This window comes from Tympanuchus pallidicinctus, unplaced genomic scaffold (genome assembly GCF_026119805.1).
Source record: "Tympanuchus pallidicinctus isolate F22 unplaced genomic scaffold, pur_lepc_1.0 scaffold5, whole genome shotgun sequence".
NCBI lineage: Eukaryota > Metazoa > Chordata > Aves > Galliformes > Phasianidae > Tympanuchus > Tympanuchus pallidicinctus.
This window is the reverse complement of record NW_026294769.1, coordinates 25,432,346-25,457,058: the sequence shown is the minus strand read 5'-3', so window position 1 is coordinate 25,457,058 and position 24,713 is coordinate 25,432,346. Positions and strand designations below refer to the sequence as shown.

At 39.7% G+C, this 24,713-nt stretch overlaps 1 protein-coding gene across 1 annotated transcript; it reads left to right on the top strand.

The window, feature by feature from the left end:
- The first annotated feature begins 1 nt into the window (after position 1).
- Positions 2–20,024, top strand: IMPA2 (inositol monophosphatase 2). Its single transcript, XM_052704629.1, has 8 exons — positions 2–216; positions 5,091–5,224; positions 9,509–9,613; positions 10,955–11,000; positions 13,382–13,490; positions 16,854–16,962; positions 17,107–17,258; positions 18,037–20,024. Exons 1-8 carry the CDS (start codon positions 109–111, stop codon positions 18,150–18,152), a joined length of 879 nt encoding a protein of 292 aa, XP_052560589.1. The 5' UTR covers positions 2–108; the 3' UTR covers positions 18,153–20,024.
- Positions 20,025–24,713: the final 4,689 nt, after the last annotated feature.

Below are 24,713 nucleotides of genomic sequence, written 5' to 3'. Positions count from 1 at the left end.
CGGCCTCCTGCCCGCCCGCCCTCCTCCTCCGCGCCGCTCCTCGGCGGGCAGCCGGCCCCCGGCCCCTGGCCCCGGTCCTCCCCGGGCAGCGGAGCCGCCGGCGCCGCAATGAAACCCCGCGGAGAGGAGGAGGAAGAGGATGGTGCGGCGGGCGGCGGGGACCCCTGGAAGGAATGCGCGGAGGTGGCAGTGCAGCTGGCGCTCCGCGCCGGGCAGGTGAGGGCCGCCGCCCCCCGCGGCGAAGGGAGCGCTGCCCACCCGCGGGGCTTCGTCGCGGCGGGACGGGACCGGGAAGAGCCGGGAACGGGCCGGGAGGGGCTGCTCCGCGGCAGGAGCATCTTTCTCGGGCGGCTGCGGAGATGCGCTTTTGGGTTAAGCGTTAAAAAAGGAAGAGACGGAGGTGGGGGTGCTGGAGGGCCGTGTGGGCGCTCGGCAGGCGCTGTCGGCGCTCTCGGCCCCGCAGCGGTGCGGGGAGGACCTGGGGCCGTGCACAGTCACCTCGGGTTGCGGAGCAGGCAGCGTGCGTGGCCCCAGCACTTGTACGTATTTAAAAAAAAAAAAAAAAAAAAAAAAAAAAAAAAAAGATTTGCCGCTTTAGTAACTTTTCCAGTCGTACGCCAAGCACTTGTTCTGCTACTGTGGTGTTTCTGAGCACGGTGTGATGCTAAGACTGAATGTACGCTCAGCTGAGATTGTGCAGTGTGCTTATGCGGACTGCCGTGCATTGCTATACCACCATTTGGGTTTGAGCAGATTGTGTGCAGAAAAGAATAGCTGTGCCAGAGAGACTGCATCGTCCTGTTGTACCAGTGTCCAGTGTCCTCAGAAGGAGTGAAACTCACTGACCAGGGCAGTTCAGCAGAAGCTTTGCTGTTTTTCATTACAGCAGGCAGTCGCTCACCTCGGGAGAGGCCTTGTGTGCCGCTTTCCCCTGGCTCTAACAGGGCTGTGTACCACAGCAGAATTTCCGTCTCTAACAGAGCCCAGAAGTGGGGTCAGTGAACTGCTCAGAGGAGAAACTGCATAGAACATGAAGCTCAGCAGCATGCATTTCTCTTCTGCTTCCATTCTGCTGTATTTTGTACCTGCACGCTGTTATTTAAGGAGCTCCATTTTCATCTTGAGGCCAGGACCTGTAATGCTTCCTTAGCATGTGTCATTAAACACGTTTTCCCGCTCACAGAACACACGTGCGCGCACACAAAGATGAACAGGATGCCAGGGGAGAGATGACTTTAGTCAAGGAGTAAATGGATGATCCAAATCGGGATGACAGGCTGTGCACTCACAGGATCTGAGGGGAGTTCCCCAGCGTGCTGGTTCTGCCAGCCATTTCACAAGAGAGCTTCTCATGGCTTGCTCAAGCCTCCACACCTTATTTCTCAAAATTTGAAATTCTGGGAATAGCCAGAACTGCCTTCATGACCTGGAAGATCACAGCGGTTGATGTTTGCATCATTTTCATTTGCACTTCAGTGCTGCTACATTGCAACTGGCAGGACAGTATATTATTAAAGTGTCATTCCACTTCCTGCTACTCCGAAAAGAAATTAGAGATAAGGATACAAAGTGGGGTGTAACTTAGATTTTATGAGGCTAGATTTACTATTTTTTGAAAATGAATACAGTTGAGTCTTATTTTGATCACCAGTCAATTCCAGTGGGCATGTTCTTTTCCTTTTGTTTCTCTTCCTGTCCTTCACACCTGTGCCTTCACTAGAGATCTGATTGCATTGTTTCCCCAGAACTCAATTCTGTCTCCATCCATCTCTGCATGCAATTTTCCCATCTCAGCCTTTCTTTTGAGGCCCTCATTTTCTCCAGTCTAATGCAGGTTAGGAAGGATTGTAGTTAGAAACTGTCATTGAGAGTCTTGACGTAGAGGCCAACCCAAAGAGAGGCATGAAGTCAGGATTTTGGGTTTTGAGAAAAAGTCAACCAGCAAAATGGTTTTCTGATCTCCTCTTTTTTGCTTAAATGACTGTTGGGTTTGTACTGTTCATGAGTATAAGTAAAATATATCTTCTTTCAAGGTTCTGGAAAACTTCTTTCTAAGCTGTGGAGGCCAATAAATAAATAATTGCCTGAATATGCTTCAGGAGTGATGTTGGAGCAACTTCCATTCCCAGGCTGAAGTTATTGCTTCTGTTTCCCATCCTCTTAGAAAGTTCCATTAGTCTTATGAAATGTAACAGGTATTCCTTTAACGTAAATGGGTATTTCATAAATAGAGTAGCCAAGGTTTTGTAATGTCTGTCATTGGCCTGCATTAAAATTATGTCTAATCCACTCTTATGCCACACACAACAGAATTTTTTTCAGCCTTCTCTTCTGCTTTTTTTTTTTTTTGTGGGTAAACTCTTTTTGCTATGCTTGTGAGAAGTACATCTGTCGGTTTACTGTGACTTGCTGCTGAAGAGAAGCAAATATAACCAGTTTCTGTACCTCTGATGCTATTCTGAGCTCTGGATAATATTTGCACAGTTCTCTGCAATTACAACTGGAGAAATTTCACCAAAGTCAGTGCATTTGCACAAAGTTTAAAAGAAGGGTGAGAAAATGAGATGAGAGGCTAACATGTTGAAGTCCACAGGTACTTTTTGGAGGTTTTTTGGATTAGAAAATAATTTTGTATGTCATGAGAGACCCAGAAGAATCTCACTTAAAAAAAAAAAAAAAAGGGGTTGAGGGGGGAAGGCAACAAATTCCCAAGATTTCCTCCCTATGTTTGCTTTTAGGATATTTGGATCTATGGAGCATAGATTTTGCTAGCAAAACAGACAGTTATTTCCCAAATTATATGCAGGTAGCTATACTTTCAATCTAGACATATGGTTTTACTTGTGAGCAAATATTTCAGGACACTATTGCAAGCAAGTCAGTCTGTCTTGGAACTTCCAGAAGTGTGTGATGTGTATAACAGAACAGTGAGATGAGATTTGTAACATGTAATGAGCACCTCTCTGTAGGTGGTTGTCCGGGCAGGTGTTCTTGAGAAGGCATTTGGGCCCTCTGTCCTTTCTATTCTCTGTTGCATGATTTAATCATAGAATCATTAAGGCTGGAAAAGACCTCATAGATGACTTAGTCTCACCATCAGCCTGTACACCGTGCCCTCAGTGCCCCCCACATCCACACCGTTCTTGAATGTGTCTAGAGGCAGTGACCCACAACCCCCTACCTCCCTGGGCAGCCTGTACCACTGCTTTACCACTCTTTTGGAGTAGAATTTTTTCCTAATATCCAACCTGAACCTCCCCTAGCACAGCTTAAGGCCATTCTCTCTCATCCTATCACTGTAACCTTGGAAAAGTGTTCACAACCTCCTCTCAGGTCGCTGTAGAGAGCAATAACATCTCCTCTGAGCCTCCTTTTCTCCAGACTGATCAATCCCCATTATCTCAGCTGCCACCAAAAGGCCTGTGCTCCAGACTCTTAATATTTCAAAGGTGCTAAGAAAGGCAAGAAAGGCAGAGTCCAGCAACACGTTTACTCACAGGAAATAGAAAAGAGGAGTGATGAAAATAAAAAACAAGAGCGTAGCATGTTTTTTAGAGAGGTTACACAACACAACTGAGACAGTTGCAGCACTTTGGATTTTGCTTTGGACTGAGGAGCAGCCTGAGGGCTTTCTTAAAGTGGTGCTTCTACAGTGGTGTGGGTAAAGCACTGAGAAAACCGTGCATGGCATTGAGGGAATTAAAATGATTAAGTCGAGTTAATATTTTGGTGTACAATAATGAACATCAGCAAGAGTTTGAAGCAAAATGTTCTGATCTGTCTTCACCAGTTTGGATAAATAGTTAAAATTGAGGCTTTACAGCTCATGAAGCAGAAACATTAGTCCATTTGCCAAGTCCATGCTAAGGCAGCAGTCAGCAAAGTCAGTTACGTGTCAGAACCATTTGAAGCTCCTTCACATGTGGTATTTTAAACAACAAGACCCAATAGCTGAGGGTGAAATTAGGGAATTTCCAGCTTCCTTTCCTGTACATAATATAAGCAGAACGGTTTTGTTTGGTCCTAAAACAATTCTCCTTAGGTAGCTTTAAAATACTTTGATCCATGGAAATGTAACTAAATTAATCAGTGTTGTAGAAGGGACGTGGGATATTGGTCTTCTTGGTGCTGTTTTCCTTTAATATAATTGTGTAGAAATAAACAGTACTTAATCTTTGCTTTTCTTTGGCTTTCCTAATTTCAAAGAGTTTATAGTTGTCACTGGTTAAAAAATAAGGCAGTTCTTTTTGCTAGTTGAGCATTACCGTCCTACTCCATCCCCCACCCCACTCCCTATCTATCTATATATATATATATGTATATATATATATGGTGGGTTTTTTTAATGAAGAGATGAAGGGGAAAAAAAAGAGAGAAAGAAAATGGGAAAATTGAGGGAACATTTTTAGTGACTGTGTTCCCATACGTGCATTTGCAACTGATGTGGTTTAATTCTGAGCTTATAGCAGTAAAACCCTTTAAAAGGAGATTAAGATTTTTCCAGAGTTAGATCACTGTTTCCATATCTGAGAAGAAGCCTAAATCTTTGGTTTTGTTATGTACACAGCAACTCTTTGGGACTAATGGGTGGTCAGCACTTGGACATTCAAACAGTCTTACACACAAGAAAAATTAAATATTGTGTGTCTTTGTTGGCAAAAAAGAAAATGGTGGAGTTTGCTTTACTGTATGTTTTTTAAAGTAAGAGAGCAGTGAGTTATTGATCTTGTAAATATATATATATTTAAGGAAAAATGTCTTTGTGTGGAAATTTATGGACCTCAAGGTTCTTTCTAATCTTACATGTGTTTTCTGTAATTTCCTAAATCACAATGACTGCCACCATCCTTTTATGAATGCCATTCTCAATCCCTTTCTGAACTGCCAAGAGAGGTTCCTGCAAATGCCGTATTCCCAAAGACTGCTCATTATCTCCAAAGGGTTTTACTTGGAGGAGCTAAAATAGGTTCTGGTAGAATTAGACCTGTGATTGTTTTTCAGGATTAGCTATAATTTTGTTAGTAATTGTATTATGTTAGTGTCTACTGCATGAATGGCATTGAAGACTGATTTATGAACTTCCCTTTCAGATTATTAGGAAAGCTCTAACGGAGGAAAAACAAGTCTCCACAAAGACATCTGCAGCAGATCTTGTGACTGAGACTGATCATTTTGTGGAAAATTTGATTATTTCTGTTCTGAAAGAGAAATTTCCCTCCCACAGGTAAGTGCCTGTAGAAGAAAACAACAAATGACCATTTTTCCTATAGAAGCTGCATATCTGACAAGCATTGAAAGGGGATTTTAAAATTCTGTCCTTGGAAGTCAGACTGTCATTAGTAAACATTAATTTTTCTTAACTTGTAGCAGCTTCTTTCAGTTTTACCTACCTCTTCTGGTGGGCACATTCGTGGGATTCTTTTTTAAATTACTACCACTGCCCAATACTGAGCACTTTATATTTCCTAACATTTCTGTCATGACCTGTTATTTTAAATCCCAGGATACATTTCTAGAGTCAGAAAACATAAGAGTCAAGATAACTTAAGGGAAGGAGTAACAACAGAAACTTTGTTTCTTAACTTCTTGGGCTATATTTAATATTGGTATTTCTCTGGTGAGGACATTGTGTATGAAGTTTGCCTATGAATCTCCATGATCTTTGGAATTCTAATCTGTTCTCTTATCTTCTAAAGATTATGCTAAATAAAATGTATTACTATATAGCTGAAATTAATGATAGCAAAGATCGCCTCCTGCAGAAGTTTCCTTCACATTCTTTTACCATCATACATAAGCATTTGCTAGAGCAAGACAATTAATGTATTTAATCACACTGATCTTGTGCTTGTTTTGTAGAATCCTAAAACCAGTGAGAAGCAGGGCAGTTTACCACCATCACTTAGTGCATTTAAATAAACAAGGCGTAAATTATTTTACAGTTTGAAAATACCTCCTCCTAGCACATGCACAGATGAGAAAGCAGTTTTGTATTACTTGGTCGGTTTTGGCTTGATGCAGAGACGCTGCAATTGATTTTCACAGTTGACTTTGGTACACAGGGATAAAATGCATCTGCCTGCAGAGCCTATGTATTGCTTAATTACTACATGACTTCCTTCTAACTGCTTACCTCTCTAACGGAAGAGTCTTGCAATCTAGCACTGTGCAGAAATCAACAAACATGAGAATCTGGGGGTTCAGCTACTAATCTGCTTGTCAGCTCTGCTGTTGTAAGAAAATAACAAGAAGAGAAAAAAAGAATAAGTAGAAAGAACATTATATACTAAATATGGCTTTCTGAATACATGGTGTATGTGATCACATATTGAGGCAGTACTGTACAGCACAGTGTGTGGTTCTTGGCTGCGATTCTCCAGAGAGTGCCAGGCTTTACAAGCCTATTATTTCTGTAATATTCCATCTACTGTTGCTGGCAGTGCTCTTTTCTCCTCTGCACTGTTTGTTGTTTCTTTTTTCCTTGAACAGCCTGGCAGAGAACATAAAACATACACATTTTGCATGAAACTGGAATCAACAGAAGCACTCAAGTGACTCAAAATGGAAACAAAAGTTATAAGGTCAACATAGATCAAGAAACGGAAAAATTTCTAACTTTTACTAACTCTGTGCAGCATTCTTCTGACTTCAAAAGCAAATAAAGGGATTGCTGTAGGCAAATAAAAGGATTGCTATTTCTTCAAGGCTGTTCATTTATGCTGATAGCGTGGTTGTTTTTGTTTGGAGTTTGTTCAGACAGCAAATGCATTTAGATTAAACAGTAGATTAAAACTAGATTTAGAAGACTAAATTTAGATGCTTGCAATGAGGAATCCACATAAGGAATTGAGGTTTAAACTGAAGTACAGTGAAAACATCAAAAGATCATTTCCAAAAAGTGGAAAATGAAACTGTGTTCATTCTCTCCCTAATCCGGCTGTTGAAAGCATCAATGAAAGTTTCTGTTGTTACTCCTTCCCTTAAGTTATTTTGATTCTTATGTTATCTGACTCTAGAAATGTATCCTGGGATTTAAAAAACCTAGAAGAGATCTCATTGGGATCTATAGCATTTGTGCTGTGGCAGTGATCCATCCTGAGGTGTTGAAAATGTACTCAGGAGTACGGAAGTGTTAAGAAAACCTGTTAAAAATGTGATTCTATCCTATATTTCTTTCTTCTTTTCTCTGCTTAGCCAAGGGACATGCATCATTCTCATTTATGTTTCAACCAAGTTTTCTTCTTTGCTCTCACTCTGTTTGGCACTTTGAAATGCTTCAAGGAAATATTCCCAAAAGGTTGTTTGTTTTTTTTTTCTGGTTGATCTTCATAGCACAGATAGGCACAGCCAGAATATCATGGACTGCTGGCTGAAAAATTTTACTGTGTCATTTGCCTGTGTTATTGTTACACAAGCTGTCATCTTTGGTGTCAGTTGTGGCCTTAATCCTGGAGCCATTCCAGTCAGAAGTCAGACATGAGGGGAGCTGACATCCAACCCTGGCTGCCAGCATTTTGCCCTCAGACCCCTTAAGGGGATAGGAGAGGGGCAGCCCTGTTTTGAACCTTCAGGGTTCTTTCTGTCCTTTGGGCTGTGCTACAGCCTCCCTGCTGTTCCAGCACTGAGTTTCAGAGTGGCTTTGAGGCGTGAACAGATGTCCAGTAAGGCTAGGATAAAATTACCGGACTCATTTTCCGTGGGAGAAAACTTTAATCCAGATTTGGAGAGAGGTCAAAAGAGCTGAAGGGCTGGCATGTTAAATTAACTACTGTTATTTACAGTGTTAACGTGGCTACCTCTCCCACTTAAACTATGCCTAACATTTGGAATTTAGTACCTGGTATTGTGTAGCAGCAACTGGCTTATTTTACCTGCTAGCAAAAATTTCATAAAGTGTGCTGTCCTGTAGCCATTTTGGAAAATTGACCTTGGACATGAGCACCTAGCAGTGGCACTGCTGTACCCTAGCTTTGTGTTAGAGCTTTTTACTTGAGGACTACAACATCATAGCCCACTGTAGGGACAAGGGAGGGGATAGATTTGTCCCCCAGATACGAGGGTAAAGCACCTTACAGAAATACTCTTGTTCTTCAAGAGAGTCCCATTTCAGCTTCCTTTTGACTGGTGAGACAGTGGCTACAATGAAGGATGTGGCAGAGATGGAATGATACAGGACCAGCTGCCACATCGTCCATTTGCAGGAAGATGGGTTTCTCTTGCAGCCAGGAGTGCTGCCTGAGCTTATGGTGGGAGTTAATTACAAGATTTTTGAAAGGAAAAGACACGAGACAAAATAATTGAATATATAGAGCAAGGAATCTGTAATGTGCTGTGCTTGACTGAGAACACTTGTTCAAGTCTTTTTGGCTTTCTAGTTGCACACTAACACTTAAAATGTCCCTCAGCTGTTCACTCTAATGGAGAATGAAATAGCAACAAACTCTTACTGCTTCCCTTCTTATATCAGATGGAGATCCATAATACCATTGAAATAGTCCCCTTCAGCTGAGGAAAAAGCAAAGTAGCACTGGGAAAATTCAAGAACTCTCCATCTGTGCCATCTGCAGGATGTTTTAAACTCATTCTTGCAACATTATGTGGCACGTATGAAACCAAAAGTGAGATTTAGTGCTAGCAGTCCAATTCTACACACTCTGTATATATAGAACCATATTCAAATCTGTGAGAGTAGCAACCTGCACAGCTCTTACAAAAACAGACACTGAGCAGTTTATGGGAGAGCAAGGATAATTAAGGTCAGCAGGAAATACCCCAGAACTGGATGTACGTTTCCCAGGGAAGAAAGATTAAAATAAAAGCATTGATATGAAAGAAATGGGAAAACAAGATGAGCTCAAATTTCAGTGTGTGCCTTGTGTGTACAAAAAAAATTTAAAAATTGTTTTTTCTCTGGGTCATGGGAAGAAGAAAGTTCAACTGTGTAGATCTTTTAATTTCCTGATTCTTACTACTTTAAAAAAATTCTAATAGGAGTGAGGTTGTGGATTCTTGTAAGAGTTCATTTCTTCCTGTTGACTGAATTTAACTGCAATGAGAAGCAACTACATTTTGCAGTTTATATTACTTACTGCGAGAGACAGACCTCAACCATAAAATTACATTCTACAGAGAAATCTCCTTTAGAGTTCCAGGAGTGCCAATTCAGATCAATTTTTTTTTTTTTAATAGTGTATCAATTACTTTTTTAATAGTGTATTAAGAAGGTGAACATGAATGGAGATCTTTTTTACCATGCCAAATAGTATGCTATGAAGTTGAGAACTCTTGTTTAAAGTTTATGTGAAAGTTTTCCATTCTCCAATGAAAAAAAGAAATGTCTATATATGTGTATACATCAATTTTATATATATATATGAGCGCATGTATATAAAGTTTGTATGTATTTATAAACTAAATACTTCTTCAAAAGACAGGAAGATGGAGTTAAAATTACTGAGTCACATATTTCAGCAAGTTTTCTGAGACTTTTATTTCCCATTAAATGCAGGTTCATTGCAGAAGAATCCACTGCTGCTGGTTCAAAATGTGTCCTCACTGACAGTCCTACCTGGATTATTGACCCTGTTGATGGAACCTGCAATTTTGTACATAGGTAAGTAGACAGTGGAGTGAGAAATACATTGAATGACATAATTCAGCTTCTCACAAAACCTCCCTTCTTCTTGAAGGCATTTTACTGTGGTAAATTTGTACCTGTGACATATAAGTAGGAGTCATCCCTCTGTCACTTTATGCTTTATCTGTGGGAGTGTGTGTTTGTGCTGGAGAGAGCACTGTACTGTTGTCTAAAGGTAAGATAGTATGTCTTCTGATTGCTTAATGACCTGGAAGCTCTTGACTCACAGCTCCTTTATAAATATCACACATTAACATGTAGAGACTTGAGCTGAACCAAAGAAACAAGGCTGCACTATGATGACATTTGGCCTTACTCCGTACGTGGTTGTTATGAATTCCTTTTTGTACTGGTGTGTTCTCCCTTTCAAATACAAGTGCTTCATTTTTCCTGGGAAATACAGTCATGGCATATGAAAACTAGGCTGCACTTAGATGAAAACTAAGCTGAATGCAGATGGTGGTTTTAATCTCCTGTAATACTGCTCTGTAAAAATATGAAACCTAGGGATCATTTTTGCAAAAATATGAAAGTTTTTCTTCATCATTTGAGTGGTAGGAGTTGTAAGCCTATGATTGTTCATAATACTTCAACTTAAGAAACTGAATTATGTTCTGCTTTATAGTTAGTAGTTTAATGGAACTGTAGTTATAATTTGAGGGGGGGGAAATAGCATTTCCCTGACTTTTGGTGTCATTGTATAGAATTGAAGTGAGGAAGGAGGGGGAGGTCACATGCTGCTGTTTGATGCAATTAAATGAAGGTTTTTTCTTTCTGGCAATAGTCTTCATAGTCCTTTTTGAAATATGTTTGAAAAAATAAATTTATTTCATTGTTTAAAAAACAATAATATTTATTTAAAAGGAGTAAATTAAGTACGTGACCATCACTTTGGCAAAAGAGAGGGTAGAGGAACAGGTTTCTCCTTATGCTGATGTCAGCAGAAGGTATCTCCTTGCAACTTAATTGCTATCTTACCTTCTCAGTTCATTGGAACAAAATGTACTCTCAAAAACCAACGACTTGTTATAAAGCACTGGAGGATTCAATTAAACTAAAGCAAAAATATTATTAAAATGTACAACACATTTGGTATAAAGATCCTAATATTTTTAAGTATTTACTTCTTGCATTTTCAAATATTAAATCAACTTTTAAACTCACCTGATAAAGAGTCTGATGAAGGAGAAATAGCATAATATTAAAGCTTTTTTTTGATACAGAGCTCCAGGTGGGATTGTGTTGCTTAAGTGAGCTATGTAAATGTGAAGCTGAGAGAACTTTTGCCACTAATACTTCATTTCTTGTTTGTCACAGATTTCCAACAGTGGCAGTGAGCATTGGATTTGCTGTTAACAAAGAGGTATGAAGTATGTTCTTTAGGATGAGTACCTGAGATTTGGTTAAAAGCCTCAAAACTAAGTGGGAACTTAAAGAATAAATCCACCACTGTTCAGGTTTTCCCATGCTTTTTAAATGCATTTTGTCATACTCTGCTAGCTTACAATCCCAGTCTTGTAAAATGTCACTTATGCAAACTGGCGTTTACAGAAAAATTCTTACAAATCATTATAAATGTTACAGGATTTATGTGACTAAAAAAGAAGTGCTGGTGTAAGGAAGGTTTCATAGGACAAAACCCTGATAAGTTAAATATATTCATAATTTAACCGTATCTCCCAGTGTTCTGTTGATTATGATTGCTTCTTTCCTGCTAGCAGTATCTCTGAACACTAACTGCTATTATAAGGCAATTTGGAGCTGCTTTCTATGAAGAGCACAAAATGATGGGTCTAGATTACTTCATCTGCCTTTGAGGTTTTCGTAATACAGTGAAATGACTGTATTTCGCTCATGAGAGCTTGATTACAGGCGGAAAAAAAAGTACCTAGCCTTCAGATTTGTTGTCCTTTTTAAGTTCCATAGATCAAGGAATCAATCATGGAAAAGGTTGGAAAGACCACTAAGATCATCTCGTCCAACCATGCACTCATTCATGCTAGTGGCTTTTCTCCAAATGTTGCCATTTTACAGTTTGATACAAACTGAAGAAACAGCTGTTCAAATTGCCAAGAAATGTACCTCTTCCAGCCTAAATCCACAATCTCAAATACATATATATAGCTGTAACTGAAGTCAGCAAGAATTCTGTGCAGCAATAACATAGTTTTCAGATGTGCTAGCAGCGTTTATGGATTCAAACAGAATAATGCGTACTTTTATGGTTAGACTTTTCAAACATGGCAACTGTGAAGAAACACTTCCATGCTTTTCTCAAGTTTATTCATTCCCAGAAGTCCTTTTGAATACTATGTATTGTTACCAGACAGTTTTCTCTAATATTTATGTTTTCTAGAACACCATCGTGATTTTGATGCTGCATATTTTGGGTTATGTAAACTAAACAAAGCTGAAACAAAAATAAAGAATGATGTTAAAACTCCCTCACTAAACAAATGGGAAAAACAAAAAAACCGAGTAAGCTGAAAAGGAGCCAAAGTGCACACAGGGGAACTGGCCTGAATGTAAACCTTGAACAGTACTGAAGAAATTCTTGTAGATGTCTCCAGGGAGAGAGTCTATTAATAGTGTTCCTCAAAAAAAAAATATATATATATTTTTGGTTTACATGGGACCTCAGTGTAAGAAGCAAGGACAGACTACAGACTATTCCCTTTGAATTGTCCATGAGGAGGGACCAGAGATTACTTGCTCTGAATGGAGGAGGGCAGCAGGGAAAGATTTGTGGTCTAGAACATCTGAGATGTTTCCTTGATCTTGTTACCAACTTCTGTGACCTTGGGCAAGTCACTTAGTGCTTGTGTATGTGTCCCCCTCTAAATAGAATGTAGCTAGTAGTACTTATCTAAGGGTGATTTTAGTAGCTGATCATTTAAGTCTGTAAAGTCCTTCAAGATCTTTTGATGAAATCTATTAATTTAATATAATACATTGGGTTTAAATCAATGTTCAAATTGGGACCCTCTCATTCCTGAAGTGATACTCCCACAAAGAATCCAGTGTTACTTATCTCAAGACTTCACTGAGAGATTTGACAAAGAGTATTTGATATTTTTCTTCAAACCCCTCTTGGAGTCTCGTGATTTCATGAGATTCTCACTTGTATGTTTAAAGAAAACAATTTTGTAGAGAGACATCTGAAAAGTGACTGGAGGGTACTACTTTGGTTGAAAAGACAGGCAAATTAAATGCCCATGAAAGGTGAAATGCAAATAAAAGTACCTATTGTTAGTAAACTGTGTACCCTGACTTCTGAGTTTGTATGCCTGACTGATCATATCTGTGTATTTGGGGTTGCAAATTTTTAGGGCCCAGCCAAAGTTAATGGACTTCTTCTAGGCAGAACTGCTCACCAGTGGAAAAAAAAAAAAAGCTTTCAGAATCTGGCTGTAGAGAACTTTTGATTATTTTCAGTAGAAACATTTTATTGAATTTGAAATCAGCTTAGCATTTAATCTATTCTAATGTGAACGCAAATAAGCTGCAAGTAAGAGTTTAGAAGATCATGAACAGACTGAATTAACTTCTCTTTGTAAGCTGAATTTTATATGACCTATATCTCAAATATAACAGTAAGATTATTCCACTTTATTAGCATCAGTATAATCTTTGATTACCTGTACCAATTAACATATTGCTGATCTTTCTGCCATTAGTAGTTGTTTATATTTATGATGAGTAATTTGAGTTGCATTCATTTCTTTCCTTTTCAAAATCTTAAAGCTTGAATTTGGTGTAATTTACCACTGCACTGAAGAACGATTATACACTGGTAGAAGAGGTCAAGGGGCATTTTGTAATGACAAAAGGCTTCAGGTATCAAAAGAGACAGGTTGGTCTAGATTTTGTTAGAACTCTAAAAGGAATATGTTAATTTTGTTTCAGAGTTGTTGCAAATCATCATTAGGATAATGAACATCATTATCCTGATGGAAGGTATTTCTTCTGCATGATAATTTTGTTATGTGTTTGATTTTTTTCTCAAAAATCACAATTTTTCTCACTTTCTTTTTAAAATGTACAGCTGAATGTGAACTACTTAAATAATTGTATGTTATTCTGAATTCATAACCGTTGTTTAAAATGAGGAAGAATTAATAGATTCACCAGTTTCATTCCAGCTGTAGACAGGCATCACTGTTTATGAGCAAGATGCAATGGGAATGGTGAATCAAATTCACTGTACTATGCTGACTGTCATTCACTTTTTATTCCAATAAACTTGTATGTCATAAAGTGTATTATGTCTGTAGATGTACATGTTACCAGTGAACTGCAGGATGCATGCTTCATAGGAGTTCTTTAACAGCTTGCTTTTCTGTGTGAGGTGTATTTTAACAAACAAATGGCTAGCAACACTTAACACTTTAATGGAATTGTATCACTGGTAAATCAACAGCAAACAAATTTACAGAGAAGTTTCCTTATGATATTCAATTATTAGACGGAAGCCAACATGTGCCAAAAATGTACGACATCATACGTGGGAGGTGGTTAAAATTTCACTCCCAAAAGAGATTTTAATGAGCCACACCGTAAGTTCAAGAATTTTAAAGTACAGGTGCATTGTAGTGCCCCAAAGAAAACTCTGCATCAAAACTTCTGTGAAATTGTGAGCCAGGATCTGCCTACTGGGAAAAATGGAGCACACTGTAAAGTCAGTGGCAACTAAATTTTTAATCCTTTATTATGCACACATTTTTGTCAGTGCTTGAATATCCATAATCCACAAGAGCCTGCGCTAAGGCAGGCTAAGGAAGAGTTAGGGGTATTCTTGGATGGGCTGGCTGAGCCGCTCCCAGAAAGACCCCACTCCCTTTTGCAGACAAAAATTTGTGGTTTCCAGTTAAGTAAGGAATAATTTTGGCACGTGCCACTTTTGTCCTTTCTCTGGGCTTCCGGTCTGTGTAGGAGTGTAGAACGCAGCCAGGGAAGCAAACCTTCTGCTCTTTCAAATGCTTTGGAATTTTCCTTTGCTCTGAGAGACATCATTTGGTGGTGGGCACTTTCATCAGTGAAGATGGATCTTCTTTAGTCTCAGTTCTGTTGATGTTTTAAGTGTATACAGTCACAGTTGTTTTCCAATAAGGACTGTGGCTTCAGTGAAATAAAACAAGGCTGGAAAAGAGCATATATGTACCTACAACTGGAATTCAAATAGCCTTCAGCAATGAATGATATGTTGGAGATGTAGGCTGTCATGTTGCTTCATGCCCTTTGTTTTCAGGAAATGTGATTACTTGTATAGCATTGTGTAATATTGATCTACGCTATGCATTCATTGTTCAGGTTTAATCATTTGAAATTACAGTATGTGCAATAATCTTTGTCAATGACAAATTTTGTAGAGGTCTGGTTTGGGAGTCCAGGCAATCAGGATACATGTAAATGAAGGATCCATCTTCCTTTTGACCTTGAGTTTTACTTTCTTCTCATGCTTAGATACAGATGTGGCCTTACTTGTACTAGTATTGTAAGTGTATTTTCTTTTCATAACCTTCTATCTTCAAGATAATTCTTTTTTTTCTCAAATGTGTCCCTATCACTGTTAAATCTGTTGTACCAGAGTGAGGAGCAGTCAGTATGTTTTCTCTTGTATCTTGAATACTTTAAACCCCATTGGGTTTTGTGATCAGCCAGCTCCTTTTTCCTAAGAAGCAACCTCCCTCTCTTCATCCAATTTCTACCTGGCTGTAGCATTGAAGAATATTGGAGAAATCCATTTATTCATCAGAAATATACTTAATAATTCAAAATCTGTCCTAATTACAGCCTATCTACCTATCTATGACTGGTGTAGTTTGAATGCTTGGTGCATTTTAGTAACGAGGCATGCATTAAATATTCTGTAATTATAAGTTGTGTGTGTTGTAAAAAAATGTATACAGCAGATTGCTTTCACTATCCCAAGTTTTCAGTTGTGGCTAAACAGAGAAAACCTGCATTGTGTCTGGATCACCGTTCCTCTATTTTAATGCAGTAGTTTAAAAAGTGATTGCTAGATCTATATTCCTACACTTCAACTTTGTGATATGCTTTAACTTTTAATCTAATTACATACCTGCTACTCACCAACCACTTACCACATTGCTTGCATCCATCATGTTCCTTTGCAATACTAAATTCATTGGTAGCTGGTTTAATTAAGTGATGTCTTGCTCCATCCTAATTTGCTTTTGAAAATCTCCTTGCTACTTCTGCTAAGAACTTTAATTTACGCAATTGGCTGTAATAACCAGGTGGAGATGCCCTATGTGAATGAATGTCTGGCCTTTAATGTGGGATAAAGGTGACACTTGACACTTGGGCACAGCCTGGTTAGTAAGTAATCTGCAGCTAAACCTCTGAGTTCAGCTGGCACAGCAGAAGTAGGAACACTTGACACTTGATCAACCATCTCCACCTAAATTGGCATCTGTTTGCTATATGCCAGCAACATGCAGATCTCACAGGAGGTCTACTTCAACACTTTGCAAGTCACCGTGAGTCTTGGCCGTACACAGAGCTGACATCCTCACCTGGTGGAGACTGGCATGGTTTTTGCTGAACACGGTACAGATGCAGCTCTCATTTATTAGTATTATTTAGTAAAATACTGGTTTTGTTTATGGTAATAAGAAGATTTTTCAGTCATAAGATGTTTTCAGTCTTTGAAATGTCCTAACAAAAGGGAGCTGTTACTGGATGACTGGTGGTTTTAAGTAGAAATGTTTCATTCATCTCAGTGTATCCCCAAGTGCTTATAATTTATTAACAAGTTACATTGAAGTTTCCTATTCAGGAACCATTCTGTTGTTAAATGTGATTAATTTAGTGCCATTAATAATTACTAGATAACTGCATTGTTTTTTGTTGACTGACGAAGTCTTTGAATTTTCCAAAAGCTGACAGGTATATGAAATAAAACAATGTATGGAAACAGACAACATGTAAGAATGCTTTCTTGTTTTTAATATTCCTGTTCTTTAAAAGAAAAAAGTGTTGAGATCAAACCATTTGATAGCAGAAATATAGCCTTGCTTGAATTTTCATGTGAAGTTGCCACATAACCTAACCTTAGAGCTTGGGATGAAAAAAAAAGGGGGGGACGTGAAAATTGTTTTTCTGTATAGAGTCCATTAGTGTTTAATTCAAACAAATTTCCAGAAGCTCCAGGAAACTGTTGAATTAATGAAAGCAACTACCTCCATTGCAGATATCTCGAAGGCCTTAATTTTAACAGAAATTGGTCCAAAACGTGACCCTGCAACTTTGAAATTGTTCCTTGGTAACATTGAGAGGTTGCTCAAGGCCCAAGCGCATGGGTAAGATACCTTACAGTATGTGTCTCATGACCCAAAGTCATGAAAAAATAATCAACTATGTTGCATGTTTTTCCATCTTAACACGCAGATTGAAATCAAAGGTGTTTTCTGCTTGGTGTCTCTTTGTCTCCTTGCTGTGCTCAGGGTCCGTGTGATTGGAAGCTCCACCCTGGCTCTGTGCCATTTGGCATCTGGTGCTGCCGACGCATATTACCAGTTTGGGTTACACTGCTGGGACTTGGCAGCAGCTACTGTCATCATCAGAGAGGCAGGTGGCACTGTGATAGACACTTCAGGTGAGTGCAGTACTCCTGTTTCATGGACTTTTGGGGGATCATGTGGCTGTTTCAGGCACCTGGAGTCACCTCAGTACAGTCCTCCTGTGGCTCAGTCTCACTTCTGGCAGTTTGTCAGGAACATCTGCACTCTCCATTAGACTCTGTTGAGTTAATCATACCACAGTGATGTAATTCCAGCCTGGGGTTTCATCACATCAGAGGTCTTCTGAGTCAAACTATATTTCAGTGACTTGGTGTAATTCCTTTAAAGCATCAGATTTACTGTAAAGAGCTAGCCCTCAAGTTTGGTAGACATGCTCAGACTCCAGACAGTTTCAGCAGACAGCCTTCCAAGACAAGAGCAGTCTCAGGTACACGTCTGAACAAATATGGCTAGAGGGCATAAAGGACAGTGCAGCCTCTGGATTATTTTGTTCATTTATATGGTACACATACAAAGACACAGAGTAATGGATTCCTGGTGACCAGTATGTCAATATCATGGAAAGATTCTGTGTATTAAGAAGGGTATGCTGATGGAACTAATTTTTGCCCTATCCCTTCCTGTTACTAAATGAAGGAAACACTGCATTTATTGTTGGGTACTGAAGAAATCTAAACATCTAGTACTTCTGTTGCATTCTAGAATTTCTAGAAATTTATGAAATCACTTTTGTGCAAGAGATTTCAAGACCTGAATTAGGTTGTCCTTGTAATTACAGCGCGGTTTATATTTCAGAACTCGTTGCCTTTTTATGTCACCTAAGACAGTTCTCATTAACCCTCTTGTCCTCAGGGGGACCTCTGGATCTCATGTCCTGCCGAGTGGTTGCTGCGGGCACCAGAGAGATGGCGATGTTCATAGCTCAGGAAATACAAACTATTGACTACAGGCGGGATGATGAAAACTGATGGAAATTAAGTACATGTAATCTGGAGTCTGCTCTCCTGAACTATGTAACTTTTGCAAGATGAGTGGCTTAAAGGGTACGTGATCTCAGCAGAATGCTTTCTGGGAGATTTTCTGTGTCAAATATTTTTTATAAATTTATTACAATATGGGAAGGCATAGAGAGATTTTTAAACGTGTAAGAATCATGTTTCCTTTTTAATATGTATCTCTTTGGGCAGTATCTTTTTTACAGGATAGAATATTTTACTGGTAGCTCTAGTTTCAAAGTAACTTGTAATTTCATATCTGTGGGGCTGATATTTAGTCTTTCGTAACATGCAGCTAAAAACTGAACTTTATTTTTACAGAAGCAGATCTCAGGTAAATGAGCTTTTAGGACTGTAGTAAGGATAAGTAATTAAGATGTGTGCCTATAATACCCTCATTCTATGATACTTAAGGATGCAATAAAAATGACATTACTGTTTCCTAACTATGTCATAGCTATATTATCCATAGATATGTGTAGGTATATATATTTGTGTATGTCTGTTTGTGTATAGAGGTACACATAGATCCATGCTGACATACACGTGTATGTCTATGTGCATATGTACATGTTGCCATGTACATCCAACATATTGGATGTTCATGTCAATTTAGAGAATGCATAAAAGAAAGTTCATATTGGAAGTTGTATTCAGATGAAGAACGTACGTTACTTACATGTCTTCAGCGGGGGAGGCTAACCAATAGCTGAGAACAGAGCTGATCATGGAAAATGCTTTTATGATTTTATAAACTGTCTACCTAACTCTTCTCCCCTTTCATCCTGTTTCATGGGCATAAACCATACTGTCCTGCAGGCCACCTGCGAACTCTTAGTATCATAGAATAATGATGTTTAAAACCAGGGATATTGAACTCCACTGAGTTATTTGCAGTATTAACCATAACACACAGTAGCAGAATAGAGTGCAGCGTCACAGAGGGGTTGGTTTTAGTGAAATTTGAAGAACAGCAGGATTCAGCTCTTTATGGGGAAGTTCTTAATATGCACATAAGATATGCTGCAAAAAAGTTGTGAACCACATGCCCTTCCCACACAATCACAGATTTTGACCGGAGAAACCTGTAAAATCAGTTACATATTTTTCCTCAATGTTTCCACTTGTTCCCTGTCCTTCTATCTAGCATTGTTTTTAATTATGCCACGGTGACTGTTTCTATTTAAGTTATTTTTAAAATCTTGGGCACAGAGGGGATACAACAGCGTCCGTAACAGTTGTGGTTGAAATGAAATCACTTCTAATTTTTTATTAAAAATTTGAATTAAAAGATACCTCTTTTCTGCAAAAGTGCAAATTAAATACATGAATGAGTCAAAAAGAAACAGTTAAAAATTCTAAAACTTTTTTACACTGCATGTGTAGACTTTGTAAACGTGTTCAGATGCCTTCTTAAAACACAGAAACTGAACGATAATTTGTAAAAATAACCTTATATGTGTTTCTTGTAATGACAAATGTTTTCACTGAATATAACACGAATTCTGTGGGATTTTCTTGATGCTTTTTTTTTTTCCCCATGAGAAATATAAAGCATTGACCAGGTGAAGAAAGCCACAGTATAACTAAGCTTTTAGGAACTTGGATATTTCCTGTCATCAAAACAATGCTGTCACAATGGTCATTGTGCTGTCACTGTTCCTTTTCACCTCTCCATCTCCTTGCATCTCTGTGGAAACTTAGGCTGTAAGCCTCTCGGGGCAGGGACTGTAGTACTTTTGTTTGGGGTTTGCACAGTGCTCATAGGATGCAGTTCTGTCTGTGACTAGGCACTGAGGTGCTATAATACAAATAATAAATACTAATAGTCTTGCTTGTCTCTTATTTGCCCTTCTCCCAATTTCTGAGCACCAACCGGTACAGAGCTTGCCAGCACCACTCTGATCCTGAGGCACTCAGACCCAGGGGCTTTGCTGGAGCTTCTGTTCATGCCATAAGCTGTGTAAGGAAGCTTAGACTGGTAGGGTTTGTGTACGGCAGAGGCTTGACCCCACCAGGCCCCTCCTTGCCAGGACAGGAACTCCGCTTGCCTCCCAGCAGCTCAGCCTGCACAATCCCAGGCCCTGACCCACCCAGTCCCAGAACTAGGCTGAGCTGGGCCATCTGGGTGGTGACTGAAATGGCACACAAGACTGACTTGCTAAACTGAGCCCTGAAAGCTGTGGGAAGGGAGAGGGGCAGAAAACTAGCTGCAAGTTCTTGTGTTGGTTACCCATGTGGGGCTGGACCACAATTCAAGCAGCACTGTGTGGGAAGCAGCCATCCCGCCTTTCCCTGCCTGCTGTGCACCAGTGCAGGCGGTTTGAATCCTTCCAATGGGCCAGAGTGAAGTGATCTGCCTGCAAAGTACCCCGGGAAACAAAAACAGGATTATTTTACAGATGTATCACTTTCCTCAGCCAACTCACCCCCCGGCAACCGCCAGGGGCTTAATTGAGGCAGCAGAGGGGTAGCAAGGCTGCCAACAGCATGGCTCCTCTGCAGAATCAGAGCCAAATTACACCAGCTTGAAGTTTTTATCAAAGTACAGCTTTAAAGCCACCTGATTACACATTGTGACAGAAATAAACCGTACAGGAGTCCTTCCATCACTTTGTCTTGCTGGTGAAGCGCAGCTTTGCTCAGCAGGCATAACTGCCAGCTCTCCTTCCAGAGTGTGCATTCATTGTATAGGACAGATGCCAGAACCCTAAATCCCCCTAAATGCCCAGCTAAACTTGTGGGCTTTTTTCCTACTGGCTGTTATAAAATGCTGCAACTGTTTTCCACTAAATACATTATGCAGAATGTATGCGCATCTGTAATTAGGCAGCCGAGATGGATGCTTACTGAGGATTTTCTCTGCTAACACTGGCACAAAAACGTCTGTGCTCAGTAAAGTCTACATTTCCTCTGGAAGCAAGCAGTGCTCAGTTTCCCTGTATCATCCTGGTTCGTTTTGGCATCCTGCAACAGCTCAGTGATTCGGAATGTCTCACGCATGCCATGACTAAGGATGTTTAGGTATCAGCAGCAGGAATAGCTGTGTGCTCCAGGAAAACGGTCAGTGGCTGAGCCCTTTGCACTGTCTTGTTGAGCTTGGCAGCTTTTACAGGACAAGTCCCAGCACGTAGCACGCGTTTTCTGTTTTTCAACTAGCATTTTGTTCCTGTTGGCTTCAGTTAAAACAACAAAATCACTTTCTACCACCCACCAGCACCTAGGAGTTATTATATTAGCTCCTCAGCAAGGCTGGACTTGGTCAGTGTACACACAAAAGTGCAAGAGGACCTGCAAAAAATGAAGATATTTAAGCTACTATACACTATAGCAAACTAATGTAACCCTCACCCTTTTCTCCTATTAGATTCATAGTGCAACCAAGACTGTTTCAGTATTGTATGGCCAAGATTGAAAACGTACAGCAGATAGAACTATGTCTCCTATAGCTGTTTCCATTTTACAACGCGTTACAGTTAAAGTCTTTCATAAAGCATCTCCACAGCACTAAGGAATGTGACAAATCACCCACCAATACTCAAAAGAGGAATTCTGTTTTCCTGTAGTCCACACACTGGGTATGACAGTGGCACTATAACACACTGCATTATATATGCATGCTCTGATCCAGTTGCAAAAGACCTGCCTGCTCATATTCAAGAGAGGAAAAACTGTTAAGGATGCTAACTCTGGAGTTCCTTGGGTTTTGCTCCTGAAGTTTTGATTTTAAGTTGTGTTACAGCTGTGCTTTGGTGCTTCTGTACTTTACTGCCCATTGTATTTCTACACTGAATTTTAGAGTAAAATGCACCAAAGGACAAAGCGTGTCTGTTCTCATCACAGAATAGGAACACAAATTGAAAGGTGAGTATTTCACAACACAGAAAATCAGAATTCAGTATCTCAGCATGCCAAACGTTACTGCTTTGGTTACACAAAATTGTGTAGTATTTCCCTTGTGAGCTGCTATGAGATCGGTTAATACATACAAACACATTTTTCAAACAGAGAGATTACACCAGGTATTAAAGAAGTCAGTAGAGAAAGGATGAACTTCATCACATTAAGCTGGAAACCTCAGCTGTGAAAGGTCTCTGCCATTTAGCAGTGCCTTTCTCTTAGTCACAGCTATGCCTTGGCAGTACTTGAATTTCAAGCTATTTAGGAGACTAGAACTACATGTGCAAGCACACTGTTGCTGTATCAGTGACACAGTATTCCTCCTAAATACTGTGATATTAATGGCTGTTTGTAAAACTATGAATTGGATATATTCATAACAGGAATAGTGGTTTATTCTGTTTTGAAATGAATTCAAGCATTATTATTCAGGCTGTCAGGCAAGATGGAGCTAAAATCAGAATCTCATCACTTTTGTTTGTCCTTTGTAATAACCAACACATTGTTCTGTGTAGAAACACAGATGTTCTGTCTTGCCAAGTGCTGTCTAATGCTGTTGTAATTGCGCAGAGCCACCAGATAATGCCAGCAAACTCAGTTGAAGGAAACATGGGCCAAAGGCACTGTTGGCACAAGGGGACAAAGCTTTGGTGATGTCAGTGAAGCTCAGGCTACAGCATGACTAACCACTACAACTCAGCAAAACCATCAGTTGTCTTTGTGCTGAGATTGCAGCGAAGTCTCCTGGCATGTAAGTCCGGTCACCATGGGGTGATGCGTAGCTGGGCTGTCTGGAAACACCAGGTGACCCCAAATTGTTACTCCAGACACTCAGCATGCCTCAGAGTCATGCTTACTGTTTCAGGCAACAAATATTTTAATGAATTATTCTTCCATAAAATACAATCGCTACATATACATATAGTAAAATAGAAAATTAATGCTGGTCAACTCCCGCCTCGCATCTGGTGAATTCATTTATTGTTTTTAAAAAGGATGAGACATGCTCCCTTAACAGAATATTAGCATTTTGCATTTGGTTTGCAAATAGAGAAATCAAGTACAAAGGCTCACACATTTTTAATAATGTGCCTCCAAAATTTAGGATAAAATCATATTTCAGTGATATTACTTCAGATGATTACTATGATGAACTGTGTCCCTGCAGTACTTCATCTAGATATAAAACAACAGTGGGAGGAGGAATTGGTCTTACAGACCTGACTTCAGCAGATACTAAGGCCAGTTATTTACACCAGCACACCCTCCACTGGCTTGCTAGCCTGTAGCATGCATCTGGAAACATACAAGATAAAAAAGTCATAATAATTCATATAAACTCCTTTTCTTACTCACAGTTTTGTCTATGGCATCTCTCTTCTGTAATTATGTAATGGAAGCTAAGAATAATTATGTTCAGATTTTTTTTTTTTATAAAGTGAGGGCAAGCATGGACTCTGATAACCTAGTTTGGATCAAGAAATTGAATTCCTCTTGTACAGGCTGGACAGGACTCTGAGCAACCTGGTCAAGCTATGGTTGTCCCTGTTCATTGCAGAGAAGTTGGAATAGGTGGCCTTTGAAGGCCCGTCCCACTCTAAGGATTCTGTGATTCTATGTGCAGTGTCTATGAATGCTCTCCACCCACTGATATCTGCTGAATTTAAGCTCATGTCTGTCATACAGCGATTTCATTATGAAAGCATATTTATTAAAAAAAAAATAAGTGCCCATGCTGCATTCTTCTGTTTCTCTTTTGCAGTGTTATTCTTCGTACTGCAGCAGTGGTTTTGTTCTGTACCATACACAAGCATAGTTTTAAAGAGTTTCTTGTTGATTTCTAGCATTTTATCCATAAAATAATAATAAAAAAGAAAGGAAGAATGTTTTGTTCTATCTGTAAACAACTTTCACAACATATGCACCACCCAGTTTAAGTGTGAGCTCTTGAGACTATGATCTTGAGGATCTTCTCACCCATTCATGGAAGATCAAGCCTGCCCACCATTAAAATAAGAAAGACTTATAGAATCCAATCCACCAAGATTGGAAAAGACCTCTGAGATCATCTAGTCCAACCATTCACCTACCAGCCCACTAAACCACTAGCCCTGGAAAAACACAGGGAAAGAACATTCTTCCAGTTTATCCAGTGTACGCCATTTAAGTAATTCAATCACAATACCCTTTGGATAAAAGACACATGCCGAGAAGCATGCTATTTCGGTTTCAAAAAAGAGAGGCTGAAAAATACACAGCTGAGGAGCAAGGGTCCCACGCTGTGCTCATGGTCTGGGGCTGGCCTTTACACTCAGGAGCTGCACAGCATCCTGGGCTGGGGCGTGATCGCGATTTTGATCGCTACACAAGCAGCTTCACACAGGGTACACTGTTATATATTCACGAAGCTGCTGCAGCTGGATTAGCTCCAGACACCATCCGGTCTGCAGCTCTCCCAGAGAGCCCCGCAGCCTGATACGGTGAGTCCTGGGGGAGCCAGCCCTGCTCCCATTGACACAAAATCCTAAGTTTCATTGCAACCACTGGCACTCCTGTCACTCGATGACACCGCACCCCCAAATACGCTCCTTGTGTACACAGCAAGAGTTTTAAAAGAAAACAACAAAGGGACTC

What these genes read in the sequence shown, in the direction of transcription:
- IMPA2 (XM_052704629.1), top strand. Translation starts at nt 109, where the DNA reads ATGAAACCCCGCGGAGAGGAGGAGGAAGAGGATGGTGCGGCGGGCGGC. An exon ending in TGGCGCTCCGCGCCGGGCAG is followed by an intron (nt 217 to 5,090) that starts GTGAGGGCCGCC and finishes CTTCCCTTTCAG; the next exon opens with ATTATTAGGAAAGCTCTAAC. An exon ending in CACTGTGATAGACACTTCAG is followed by an intron (nt 17,259 to 18,036) that starts GTGAGTGCAGTA and finishes TCTTGTCCTCAG; the next exon opens with GGGGACCTCTGGATCTCATG.